At 36.4% G+C, this 14,176-nt stretch overlaps 1 protein-coding gene across 3 annotated transcripts in view; it reads left to right on the top strand.

The window, feature by feature from the left end:
- The window catches only part of ADGRV1 (adhesion G protein-coupled receptor V1), a 511,472-nt gene that overhangs the window by 80,249 nt on the left and 417,047 nt on the right, over positions 1–14,176 (top strand). For all 3 annotated transcript variants that reach the window (XM_044780002.2, XM_070517787.1, XM_070517788.1), the window contains 2 exons: positions 1,797–2,170; positions 11,594–11,770. In XM_044780002.2, the coding sequence (XP_044635937.2) occupies positions 1,797–2,170; positions 11,594–11,770 (551 nt within the window). The remainder of the gene's footprint in view (positions 1–1,796; positions 2,171–11,593; positions 11,771–14,176) is intronic.

Here is a 14,176-nt window from a genome sequence, read left to right as displayed (position 1 = left end):
AGTAAGAAAGTAGAGCAGAGCTTATATGATTATCGCTTAATAGAATATTTTTCTTCTGAACCTCCTGCCTTAGATGTCTGGCTGTGTTTTTTTTTCCTATTAGGAAAAAAGATGGACAAAAGAATCGCTTGTGCACGCTACCGATTTAGCTCCAAGGATTGTGCTTACAGCACTCTATGGCATTAAATTATTCACCTTTTGATTGTGTGAATATATACGTGTATCTGTTAACATTGCTTCCTTTGGTGATGGCATGGTGGGAGAATGAGAATGGGAAAGGTGGGGGAAGTGAGAGCTGGTGCTTCTTGTCTCTGTTGAGCTTACTTCAAGGAACTTACATAGTCATGTGTTGCTTAATGACGGGGACACATATTGAGCAATGCATTGTTAGGCAATTTTGTCATTGTGTGAACATCATAGAGTGTACTTAAACAAACCTAGATGATGTAGCCTACTACACACTAGGCTATATGGTACTAATCTTATGAGACTACCATTATATATGCGGTCCATCGTTGACTGAAATGTTATGTGGCACATGACTGTATTGTTTTTGTAATTTGTAACCTGGAAAGAAAATTTTAAAACTATATACATTTTTAAAAGTTATTAATGAAATATATTTATATATTACAAAATATATGAAAGTGTACATATCATAAGTGTACAGGTAGATGAATTTTTTAAAACTATAAGTTCGTCAGTTTTAGCACCCATGTAACCAGCCCCCAGATCAAGAAACAGCATTCCCGAAGCCCCGCTTTGGCTCTTCTCCAGTCACTAACACATCACCCTGCCCACTTACTAGTGCCATTTCGAAGAGCATGAGATTAGCTTTTCCTGTTTTTTAATTTATGTAAATAGAATTGAGCAGTGTGTATACTTGAGTGTCTGGCTTCTTTTGCTCAATATTACCTATGAGATTCATCCATATTTTTGCCTGTTGTAGATATTTCACTCTCATTACTATATAGTCAGTCGAGAACTTTTGGAGAAGGCATGGGGACAGTCACAGCAGTAATGTGCAGGACACTTGTGACTACCCTGAAAGAGGTATCTGGGTAGTGACTTATAAAACTCTCTTGATTGTTGCTATCAATAAGAAATGTTGCTTGTACTTCTTCCCCAAATCACTTCCAAGCTCTCATCTTACGTAAATATTTTAGTTGAGTTATTGGAGAGGGAATAAGTAAAGAAATAAGAATCAGTGAATTCCTGAAAAGGGTTGTTATTGATATATAGTAATATAGTTAGGCTGCATGTTGTTGTTATCAGGAAAAAGTCCTTAAGACTCACATATAATGTTCCTGGGAAGGAATATTTCTCTTTCTGCATCCATTGCATTAGTTGTTTGGATAAAGAAATGTATTTGGTCCACAAAAACTTCTTTTGCTGAATTCTCACAACTTTATTTAACTCAAGATGAATTCCAACAGATAGACCCTTGAAGTTCTCAAAGAATAGTAATAATAAACTTTTAAAATTGTGACTGAATTGAATCATTCCATTCTTCTATGTGAAAGGAAATTTTAAAATTTCCTGGAAGAAATGTCTGTCTAAATGCACACATACACACACATGTACAAAAATATCCTTTAATACAAAATACCTTACATGCCAGTGATTACTAATTCATTTTTCATCATAACAGAAGATTGCCTTTATTTGATTGTATTCCAGTTTTGAAAGGCTTTACTTACCTTTCAAAAAAATTGCTTCACTTTCTGAATCACGCTTGTAATTTAAGACAGCATAGTTGTGGATATGGTAGTATTTAAACCCATCTCTAATTTCAGGTCCTGGAACACTGAGAATTGGGGCAGGAGTGAATGGTAGCGACAGATTTACAGGTCTGATGCAGGATGTGAGGTCCTATGAGCGGAAACTGACCCTTGAAGAAATTTATGAGCTTCATGCCATGCCAGCCAAGAGTGATTTGCACCCTGTTTCTGGATATCTGGAGTTCAGACAGGGAGAAACTAACAAATCCTTCATTATTTCTGCAAGAGATGACAATGAAGAGGAAGGAGAAGAATTATTCATTCTTAGACTAGTCTCTGTATACGGAGGAGCTCGCATCTCTGAAGAAAATACTACAGCAAGAATAATAATACAAAAAAGTGACAATGCCAACGGCTTGTTTGGCTTCACAGGAGCTTGTATACCAGAGGTAAGTAGTGAGCTTGGAAAATTTTGGAGTTAAAAAATTCATTGTAGGAGCCGGCCCCATGGCCGAGTGGTTAAGTTCATGCGCTCTGCTGCGGTGGCCCAGGGTTTTGCCGGTTCGAATCCTGGGTGGGGACATGGCACCGCTTGTCAGGCCATGTTGAGGCGGCATCCCACATGCCACAACTAGAAGGACCTGCAACTAAGATATACAACTATGTACCGGGGGGGATTTGGGGAGATAAAGCAGGAAAAAAAAAAAAAGATTGACAGCAGTTGTTAGCTCAGGTGGCAATCTTAAAAAAAAAAAATTGGTTGCAAGTGGATTTGTTTGGAAGTGGGCTTTCTTTCATTTGAGAAGATTGCGTATTTACTCTAAGCCCAGAAGTATGTTAGAGCCAGTGATTGCAGTTGTAAATTACACAGCCTTTGCTCTTATAAGTTCACAGTTTGAAGTGGATGCTTAATGAGCTGATAGAAGTAATCACACGTTAGCAAATGAAACTTTACCAGTTATCTTTAAAGTTAATGCACTTCACAGAATGCATAATTATATTCCATAGGTAATTTAGTTTTTGGCTGCTGTTTTGTTACCACATAAGCAAATGAAATAATATTTATTTAAAGCTTCTGTGAATGATTGTAATTGAAACTTTCTTAAAATGTGTTTTTTTTAAGTTTTTTTCACATGTGAAACATACTTAAGTAGTTACAACATTCTCAACCACGTTGGGTGTAAATGCCTTTCTTATCAGACTTCTTGGCCAGCTTAATTCATTAGGCTATTTTACTGTCCTTATCAGTTGTTTCCAAGTTTTCAAAGATTCGTAATCATCTTGGTTTCCTGTTCAGTAATGTGAGATCTCGTGAAACTACATCGCAGGTGTTATGTGTGATAGTAACAGCTCGATGTCCATGAAAGGATGCCAAAGAACAAGAGAGCCTTTCTCTTTGCAAGTTGATTCTAATAGGCTTACAAGGATGTATATGTAAATTGAAATGGTTAAGGAAAGCATGAATGAGTAGAGCTTGAAAAAATATCTAGGTCGTAGTCCTCCTTGTAGCCCAAGTTGGGGTGCCTGGCTCTCTGGAGTGTCTTATTGCCCCTCTTAGTTCTTTTGTTTGGTGACAGTGATAAGAAATCTTCAAATAATGGTCTTTTCTATGCCAGACATAGAATATCCTAGGCTAAGGAAGACAAATGTCATACAAATCTATAACTTAAAAAAGAAATATGTTTATCTATAATGATAATACCTTGAAATAGATATTCAGTTGTCAAAGAACTTTACATGTTGTTTTACGTACCTTTCTGACTATCTATAATATAGCTACAACAAGTATTAATTATTACTTTCCACTTTAAAGGATCAGAGACCCGGGAAAATAACTAACCCAATTAAATTAAATGAAACAGGATCAAACTCTTGGTTCAAAGCTTGGCAGTTACCAGTTAATAAATATTAATTCTCCCTTTTTTTTTCTTTGCTCCTGAGGTACAATGGAGGAACAGGAATTTGAACCTATTCTCGTAACCTCTAACCTATTGTCTTTCCCCCTATGTCTTTAGTATCACCATCTCTGTTTTTAAAGAGACAGATGGCTTCCATCAGGTTGTGAGAACCATTAGGGTGCCATAGAAAATCAGCTTCTCCTCAGTTCCTTTCATGACTCTGCCTCAGTCTATGGCTCTGACTTCTTCTTGTGTAATTCTCCTCGTTGGTCACTGTGTTTCAGTCAGACTTACCCCGTTTCAGTTCTAGTCTCAGGGCATCAGTGCTTCCTAGCCTCTCTATTTGGTACATTCTTATTCCAGATCTTCAGAATTAGTCATTCAGGTCTCAGTTCCAAAGATATTCTCCCAACTGGTCACTCTCCATCTCTTCAGCTATTTTCAGTTTTTTTGTAGCATTGATCACACCCTTAAATTTCCTTTGTTATTCGAAAGTCTACTTATTTACTGGCTCTCCCTTTCCACCACAAAGATGAAAGAGCTCTGAGTGTCATACGGTCTTATTGTTCATTATTGCATCTCTAGCACATAGAATGGAACATAGCGAGTACTCAGTAAATCTTTGTTGAACTTTTATGAATGTATTTTAATATTGAGACATGAAAGGCTCATAGTACAAATAAAAACACATTCAGATTCAGTTAAACTGCAGAAACAACCAAACTGGAAAAACCAAAGCAATAGATAAATTTTAAAAACCTGTGTAAAGTGAAGAATAATTTTTGAGTGCTTTTCTGTTTTTCTGGGCCATTATGGTTAAGTTTTCAATGCCGGCTTGTCTCACAACTTCCGTTGATAGATTGTGTCGATGTGACTTAGGTATACAGCTTTGTCTCTTCCCAGACGTCTCTGAACTTGAACAGGGCCAGTCAAACCTCTGATTGCAGAAGAGAGGCCACAACACCTATACTAGTAGAACTGTCGCAAAGAAAAAGAGGACATGATTGGTTTTTCTCCAAGCCCACATGAGAGAGAAGTAGACTCTATCTGTATTAGAAAGAGAAAAGTTTAGATGGTTAATATAGGAAAAGTGTTGTTGAGTCTAAATGATCAAACACTGGAATTTGGTTGTCAGGAAGATTACAGAATTTTCCTTCCTGAAAATGTTCTGAAGTCTAGAACTCTTACTTTCATCTTCGTGTGTTTTGAAGATGGGAATAATATGAAATAATTTTATCATCATCATCAGTGGTGATATTTCTTAGTTGCTTATTGAAGTTGTTCTCAAAGTGTAGCCCAAGGACTCCTGAGGGTTCCTGAGATCTTTCAGGAGTTCCATAAGATCAGACCTAATTTTGTAAAATACGAAGATGTCTTTTTCATTTTATTGACGTTTGCACTGCAAAAGCAGTGGATGCCAAAACCGTTAGCTGCTAGTGTGTTTGTACAAATCAAGGCTGTGATATTGAACTGTACTGTTGTCATTGTTTTATTCATCAACACACACCCACAGTTTAAAAGGTGCGTCTTTAACTTAAGAATATCTTCGATGGAGCAGTACAAAATATTAAATTTGATAAAATCTAGACCCTTGAATACCTATCTTTTTAAGATTCCATGTAACAAAATGAGAAGCACACATAAAGAAAGTGCTTCGGTTGCATTAACAAAACATGATCATAATTGTATGGAAGAAAAATGATTATGCAGATATTGAGTCGTGAGCCAAAACAGCTGCTCTTTTCACGAAACACTGTTTTTGCTTGAAAAAATGACTGACAAATTTTGGTTATTCAGACTTGGGTATCTGGCAGACATTTTCATGAAAATGAATGAAGTGAGCCAGTGACTACAAGGAAAACAACTGACAGTACTTGTTGCCAATGATAAAAATTCGAGCTTTCAAACAAAAATTAGAAGTTTTGAACACTTTTGTCTGCCAAAGTGAGCTTGTTTCCCAATACTTAAAGACTTTTGGATAAGATTGATAATGATATTAGCAAGTGTGATTTATTAATGAAATGTGTCAACATTTGGAGGATCTGTATAACTCAGTGAACCAATATTTTCCAAATAATCAATGCACATTGTTACAAAAGCATGCCTGGGTTAAAGATTAATTCGAAGTTCAAGGCAGACCAATGGGTTTTAATGTATTAGAGTATGATTCCATATTGTAGCTAAACTCTGAGAAACTACCATTTATCAAATTTTGATATAATATTGGGGAAGAATACCCAAAACTTTGAAAATACTATTAAAATACTCCTTTTTCCAGTTATATATCTATGTGAGGCTGGATATTCTTTGTATACTTCAACCAAAATAACAAATAGCAACAGACAAATTGGTTGCAAAAGGAGACCTGAGAGTCTAGCTGTCTTCTATTAAGCTAGACATTAAAGAGATTTGCAGAAATGTAAAACAGTGCCTCCTTATCACTAATTTTTTTTAGAAAATATAGTTATCTCTCATAAAATATGCTGCTTATGTTAGCATGCAGTGAGTTTATTATTGCTCTTTTTAAATGAGTAAATATATCAATATTTAATTTTTTTTCAGTTTTCATTTGTAAAACGGTAAATATCAACAGATTTCGCCAATGTAAGCAAAAATCTCTGGAGTTCTCAATAATTTTTATGAGTGTTCAGGGGTCCCGAAACTAAAATATTTGAGAACTGCTGGGTTTGTCTTCAGAGTTTAAATTTTATGGTTATTTTCTTCATTTTCAGAAATGAAAACCACTGTCACTTCCACAGATTCTTCTCTATTGTGTTGTTGCAGCGACATTGAAAGGTTAACTTTTTTCTTATCCTTTCAAAAATACTGAAGGCAATAGAGATACTTTAAAGACATCTCTCTTGGTTATGTTATGCTTTTACATTTTTCATAAATTGATGTGACATAACGTAATATTAAGGTTAAAATGAAAGTATAATCACATAATAAAAATATGTAAAATATGGCATTGTCTACTCCTTGGCGTATTGAAAGAGATGCTAATTATTTTGTTTGTTCTCTCCTAACCCAGTACACCATGTCCTGCAACTAGCAGGTACATAATGAATTGTGCTTGAAAGAATGACTGACCTCATGTGCAGTGTAGAGCCCTGATGGGGCATGCCATGGAGTTCTTTGGGTTCCAAGTGGGATCTATATTAATGGATGATTGATTTTTGTTGGATCTGTAGCCTAGTGACCACATTTTCGTGTTGCCTTCTCTGTATTGTTATTGTGTACTTTTTACGTTATTTTCTCTCCACCTTATTTTAGCACCGTTTTTGTGTATCCTGAAATTTTGTATACCACATAATTATAATGAGATTGCTTTTCATAGTCATTCATAGTACTTGCTAGTCTCATTATTTTACTTTTATAACTAATACTTGGATTATGTTTTATATTTATAAACTCACGGCTTAAGAATAAATTTAGAGACATTTTGAGAGGATCTTTGTAAAAATGTGAGTATTTCTTAACTTGGACTGTATTTGTTTTTAAATGCCTGCCATATGTTACGTGAATAGATTCCTTTAGCTATAAGTGATATTGATATAATCTGATATCACAGATCATCACCCAAGCATGAAACACAATAAAAAATTAATTGGATGTCTAATTGTTTAGCTTTAATCTTCTGTTTCAATAGAGAAAGCCAATTCATGGCTCAGAAGAGTGCATTCTTTTTTCTAGAAAAATATATTTCAAAAACTCTTCTCATCGTTAACCTTTATACTTACTCTTTTGTGAAAAACTGAGTGATGATGGTTCTGATGACTCCTACTTGATGTTATGCCCCTTCATATACGGGCCTAAACATTTGCTTGGATCTTTATTCTAAAGTCAATTAGATGAATATTTTAATAGTAGACAAAATCTTTTAACGACTTATTCTCTATGTCTTAATCATCTTCTGGTATTAATCATTCCATCCTCTGGTCTAATATTTCCCCAAGTGTTGTGCATGGGTCACTTTGGTCAGAAATATCTAATGCATGTTCCTGGACACCATTCCTGATTCAGGACCCCATTTCTGAATCAGAATCTCTGGCAGGAGGATGAAAGGGGAGGTAAAAAGCTGAATTTTAAAAATCTTTTTTAGGGGGGCTGGCTCCATGGCCGAGTGGTTGGGTTCACCCATTCCACTTCGGCAGCCCAGGGTTTTGCTGGTTCGGATCCTGGGTGCGGACATGGCACTGCTCGTTAGGCCATGTTGGGGCGGCATCCCACATGCCACAACTGGAGGGACCCACAACTAGAATGTGCAACTATGTACTGGGAGGATTTGGAGAGAAAGAGCAGAAAAAAAATAAATAAATAAGAAATCTTTTTTAAATGGAAAGTTTCATAGACACACAAAAATAGAGAAAGTAGAATAATGGACCCCAGTGACTCATCACCTGGCTTCAACATTTATCAGCCTTTTGCCAATCTTGTTTCATCCTTTTTGGCTGAAGTATTTTTTTTTTTTTTAAAGATTTTTTTTATTTTTTCCTTTTTCTCCCCAAAGCCCCCCGGTACATAGTTGTGTATTCTTCGTTGTGGGTTCTTCTAGTTGTGGCATGTGGGACGCTGCCCCAGCGCGGTCTGATGAGCAGTGCCATGTCCGCGCCCAGGACCCGAACCAACGAAACACTGGGCCGCCTGCAGCGGAGCGCGCAAACCCAACCACTCGGCCATGGGGCCAGCCCCTGGCTGAAGTATTTTTTAAAGCAGATCTCAGGCATTATGTCATTTCTCTGCAAATTCATAAATATGAAAGGTGGATTTTTACCAGGCATCCTCAGTGATTTTTTAGTGGACTCGATGTTTGAAGCTTCTTCCCTAATTGGAACTAAATGGAGTTTACTTTATTGTATAAATTATTAATCGGTTAAATTTTCTGTGAAATTTTGAATATAGCACATATCTCCACACAACTGTATTGGATATGGATAGTCTTTTTTTTCTTCTTTTTAAAACTGAAAACAGTTAGTAGGTGATAGATTTTGATGAAGCCTTTACTAAATGAAAGTTTAGTTACATAACTTAACCCATGTGATTCCTGCAAGCAAGAAGCTCCTTTCTTAGTCCTGGATGCTGCGTGGTAATACTCCCTGACTTGGTAAAAAGTTGTAAGGAAATATCCCAGATTCTCGAGTGTATCTTTGGATCTATTTAATCCATGCCTCTTCCTGAAAAGTGAAAGGTTGAATGTTCACATGTTAGGATTAAAAGTTTATTAATTTAGCTCATTAAAAATATTCATTCTGATTAAAATTTGGGGCAGAAAAATGGAGCAAATCTGTTCCCATTGTGATGTAATACATGGGAATTAGTTTGCTTTTTCAATATGTAGGCATATATATTTCTTGATAAAATGAGGGAGTGTTTTCATGTGGCATTTTTTGTTATTGTGTATGTGTGTCTGTATCTTAAGGGGAAGAAGTAGAAATTTTTTTTTAGCACTTAATATATTGCTAAGTACCATGTAAGGAACTTGTTTAATTGCCACTAAAATCCATGAGACCGTATGATCTTCATTTTAGGAAGAGATCCCTGGGACTGAGAATGCTTGATAAATTGTAGAGTGAAGCAGCTCAGGACTGTTTGAGCTTAAAGCCATATTCTTTCCACCACACGTTTGTTTGTGTGCCATTCGGCTATGATGACACTGCTGTTGTAGATGCCTAGGTGGAAATTAAATTAGATGCTGTATTGAGCACCTGGTCTCTTTACTGCTTCCTCTTTTCACCAGCTTCTTAGAGTTGGAGGGCCTCACCCTCAGAACAGTCAGTTCTGCCATAATGTCATAGGTGGGTTCCTAAAAATCACCACACTATGCCAAATTGCATAATGAAAAACACAGAACTTATGGGAAAGATGGGTTAGGAGAACACTAGTCAAAGACTTAGTGACAATTTAAAAAGAAAGATAGAGACCTAAGAAAAAAAACAGTTTTACCCTATAAAGTTTTAATACTTAAATACTACAACAAATATCGCTTATGCTTGAAAAAAACCCTTAAGCTAGTGATGGCAGGGACCAAAGCTCTGCATGGGCCTTACAACTGAGCTTCCTCTTACCAAGAGCTTCCTCTTACCAAGACTGATCTAGCAACTGTTGCTGCTGAATGTCCAAACAGCAAGCAGCGGAGACCAGGGCTAAACACTCTCCAATGAGCTGCTCAGTGGTAGATTGATCCCAGCCAGGCCTTATTACTCCAGAGGAGGCAGCAACTCTTATTATTGGGATTAATACTTACTTTAGCTCATGAGTTTAATTTCTTAGTGCCTCTGCCAGACCATTATCTGAAGGCTGTAGGAAGAAGGCCTGCCATATCCACTGGGAACCTGTATCACATTGCCTCAAAGGGACTTGTTTCATGTGAAGGAGGTGTAACAATGGCATAAGTCATAGGATTCCCTGGCCTTACCATATACCACATCACCTGAAAGCAGCTGGCCTAGTACAACAATAGGATGGCCTGTTAAAAGACTCAACCAAGGTGTCAGCGCAGGGACGACATCTTTAGGGTTGGATTTGTCCTCCAGGATCCAGTATGTGTATCCAATGGCTGATATCTGGTTCTTTGTCCCCAGTAACTAGCCTACATGGGCTCTGGAAGCAAGAGGTAGAAGTTAGACTGGCCCTATCTCCATCACGCCCAGTGACCTCCTGCCAGAATTTGTGCTTCCTGCTCCCATGCTTTAGGCTCCACTGGATTAGAAGTTCTGGTTCTGGCTGGATCAGGGGATGTCCACAAGGAGGCACACTGAGGGCTCCACTCAACAGTCCCCTGGTCGTTGTGGGCTTCTTATGTCAGTGGACTAGCAGGCAAATAAAGGAGTTACAGTGCTGCCCCAGGGGGCCTGATCTTGCTTACTATGAGGCACTGGGGTTACTGCTACACTTCAGAGTAGGAGTGCTGATGCTCAGTGAAACTGAGAGGATCTACTGGAACATCTCCTGATGCTTCCATGCTCATTCATCACTGTTTTAACTATTGCTGTTTGTAAACAAATTGCAAATCTCTCCAACCCTAATGTCAGCACCAAAATAGCTCTATCTAATGTTGATCACAGGTGCTTACGATTGATATGAAAAATAGAGTGACATTATGTATATTAAGATTTGTATTTTGTGCTCTATTCATTCAGTTTTAGTTCTTTTTTTATGAATTATATATATGTTTGCTAACGTAAAAATAAAATTGAATTAAGAGACTGAGAATTTGTGTATGAAAACCTTATTCTAAAAGATATTCCAACTTCTTGCTCCATATAATTTTTAAGCATTATCTTCAAGTATTTAGATAAAAATATTTTCCCATGAAAAAATGCACACACACACGTGTTGATACATATATATGCATATATGACAAAAATATTGAAAAGACAGTAAGCAGGACATAAATGTCCTCCTTGACCTGACTGTTGTCTCCCCATCAGGCATTTCTCCAGGCTCTCCCCACTTGGTACCTCGTACTACCTTCAAAGTGATTTTACCAAATCCCTTCTATTACTTCTTATGTCCATGCCTAGAATGTTCTCACTAATGTGGTGTCCCACCCTTTTCCCTTAACTTCTGCCCCCATTTGGTTAGTCTGTGCTGAACTCATCATCAAATTTTGAATTTGACGTCTGCTTTGGAGTTATTCAGAGAAAGGGCTGCACTTTTAAAAAAAATCTTGTATAACCATGACATCTAGCACCATAGCTAACACAGGAGGTATCAATGATTGAATTACATGTACCGTTAACTGATTATAATTCTTTTTGTTTTATTTATCCCTGTAAAGGAATGAAAGAAAAACGAATGGTTATAAATATTTCTTAGCAGTCAGAAATATACGTGGAGGAATGTAGAGGCCGTTTTAGAGTGGGAGAAAGTTATAGAATTAAGTTTATGATCAAAGGATTTCATGAAAGCATTGTAATTTTATCACTGATTTGAATCGGTATATACTTAAAAATAATTTATGTTCAATTTCAGATTGCAGAGGAGGGATCCACCATTTCGTGTGTGGTGGAGCGAACCAGGGGAGCTCTGGATTACGTGCACGTTTTCTACACCATCTCGCAGATCGAATCTGACGGCATTAATTACCTTGTGGATGATTTTGCTAATGCCAGCGGCACTATCACGTTCCTTCCTTGGCAGAGATCAGAGGTAAACCCTGCCTTCTTTGTTTCTTCCAAAGCCTCCTGGAAGGCTTTTCCTGATCTGTTTGTTCTGTAATTTATTTACAGCTTCTTGCTGTTTAAGCAATTTAAAATATTTAGGGGATTAGGTATGTATCATGGTATAAGATATTTTTGTATTTATTTATGTGAAGAAAAATGAAGGATTTTGAATGATGTGTGTTATAGTTTTGCCTGTTGTTTAATTCCAATATAATGAAAATGGTATAGCTTAAAGTTTTGTCATTGTGGGTTTTTTGTTATCACTGATGCGATGGGAAATTGCAGAATTCTTAATGGTACTCTTCTAATCAGCCAATGAGAAGTATTTATAACTGTAATCTCATTTCATTTTTAAATTTGGAAAAATGAAGTAATTTTCTTTGATTTGAAAGTACAAGTGATCTCATTTTATTAAAAAACTTTCCATGAAGCATAGTCTCATTTCTGAATAGAAGCTTCAGAAATAAATGGCACTTCTTGTAAGTGAAATCATGATGTGACCTCCTCCTCTATCAGAATTTTTTTACATTCTTTTTTCTATCATGTTGGAATATTCATATTAGTATAATTTTTCATTAAAAATGTAAATAACTTATCGGTCATCAGGAATAAATAGTAAAATAACTTAAGCCTTGCAAATATAATCTTTGAGGAAATTTCTAAGGGATTTAGGAGTTAATTGGGTAAAAAAAGATAAAATTGAAGGAAGATTTAAAATATTCTTAAAATTTAAAGAGTTAGAGCTAAAGGAGACTGATCAAATCTCTGTCATTTTGGATAACAAGGAAACAAATTAAGTGGTTCATGACAAATGTCCCCAGCGGCAGTGTGCATGTAGATCCACGATAAATGTTTTGTTGGTTTTTGATAAAATGAGGAAAATTAAGACAATTAGTGAGTTTTCATAAGGCTAAAATTATTCAATTTCAAGGACTGTATTTTCTTCTAATGCAGTCTTTTTACTTCTCTTTTGGATTTAAAGTGCTCTTTCTTTTATCAAGTACTAATGATAGTACGTGGTAATAGTTTAATATTCCTACTTGGAGAGTAGAGTTGATCTCCAAAATTTTACCTTGGAAAATTTACCAATTTTAAAATAAAAATATAACTTGGAACCATTGTTTTATAAAGTGGATTGTATACATTTTGGAAGAGATGGAGTTAATCAAATTTTGGTCAGGAAAATAGTTGTATCTGCTCCTATCAAGATTTATTTAAAGTATTTTCTTCTATCATTTTTTAATTACTTTAAAAATGTTTGACCTTTAAAGCAAAAATAATAACATTGAATAGTGGGGTGGTTTATAACACCATGCCTGCTGGATCTACACCAGCCTCTCAGTCTTACATAGCCAGGGACTGGATACTGACGTGTTTGCTGATGCTCCATGGCTGTGCTTTCCAGCACAAACAGCAGTAAGGTGGCCTCAGCTTTGCTGCTGCCTTCCAGATCTCTGGGGAGTGTGTCTAACAGAATATACTTAACTCACAGTTAGAAGCCTAGCTGCAAGGGAGTCTGGAAAGTGTGTGTGTGTGTGTGTGTGTGTGTGTGTGTGTGTGTATGTATGTGTTTCTCTGCAGTACAGAAAAGTACACTGGACATGTGTTTTTTAAGTTTTCTTAAATGGACCATTAGTTATGAAATCAATTCGGTGAGTTATAACCCAGATTCAAAAAAATAGAATAGAAAATAGCAGAGTGTATAACATATAGTAAAGGTAAATATTGTGTTGTGTACTGAATCATTATGTGAAATACGTTTGTACCTTGATAAGGTCTTCAGTTTCAAACTCTTCATTTCACTAAAACGAATGATTACTTTGGTATGCTTCAACACTTTAAAAATATTTATGGCTTCATTTTTAATGTAATCTTGATGTTTTCACGTTACTTTTCATAGCAACATTTGTTGGCTTACTTTCTAGGGGCAAGACATTTTAAATCTTAGACTACTTATTGTTGCCTTTAGTTCAAGAACAAGGACATGATTTGGGTAGTAGGGGTCATTTTTATACTTCTCCTCTGAGCACATTGGCTGTGCTGTGTCTTGCTTTCTTAATTAAAAATTTGATTAAAATGAACATTAAAGCCAAATTCAGATTCTGCCTCAGACCTGTTGAATCAAAATCTGTAGAAAAAATACATTAAAAAGAAAAAGTTCTCCAAATGCCTTTAGGCCCAATGGCTAGTGTTTTGGACACTGCATTTGGAGTTAGAGCTTATTTTCAGGCTGCTGTCACCCTCCTTTCTGAGAGAAACCAGGAAGGCATCTTTCCTTCCTTCCTATCTCTCACTCCCATCAAGGCCCGGGTCTTCCATCTCCAGAACAATCTCAAATCCATCTGCTATTTTTCTTCATCTCTGTTGTCACTGCTTTAGCTCAGAATCTCAT

The sequence above is a fragment of the Equus asinus genome, chromosome 9, assembly GCF_041296235.1.
Source record: "Equus asinus isolate D_3611 breed Donkey chromosome 9, EquAss-T2T_v2, whole genome shotgun sequence".
In the NCBI taxonomy this organism is placed as follows: domain Eukaryota; kingdom Metazoa; phylum Chordata; class Mammalia; order Perissodactyla; family Equidae; genus Equus; species Equus asinus.
This window is presented reverse-complemented; position numbering and strand designations above follow the sequence as displayed.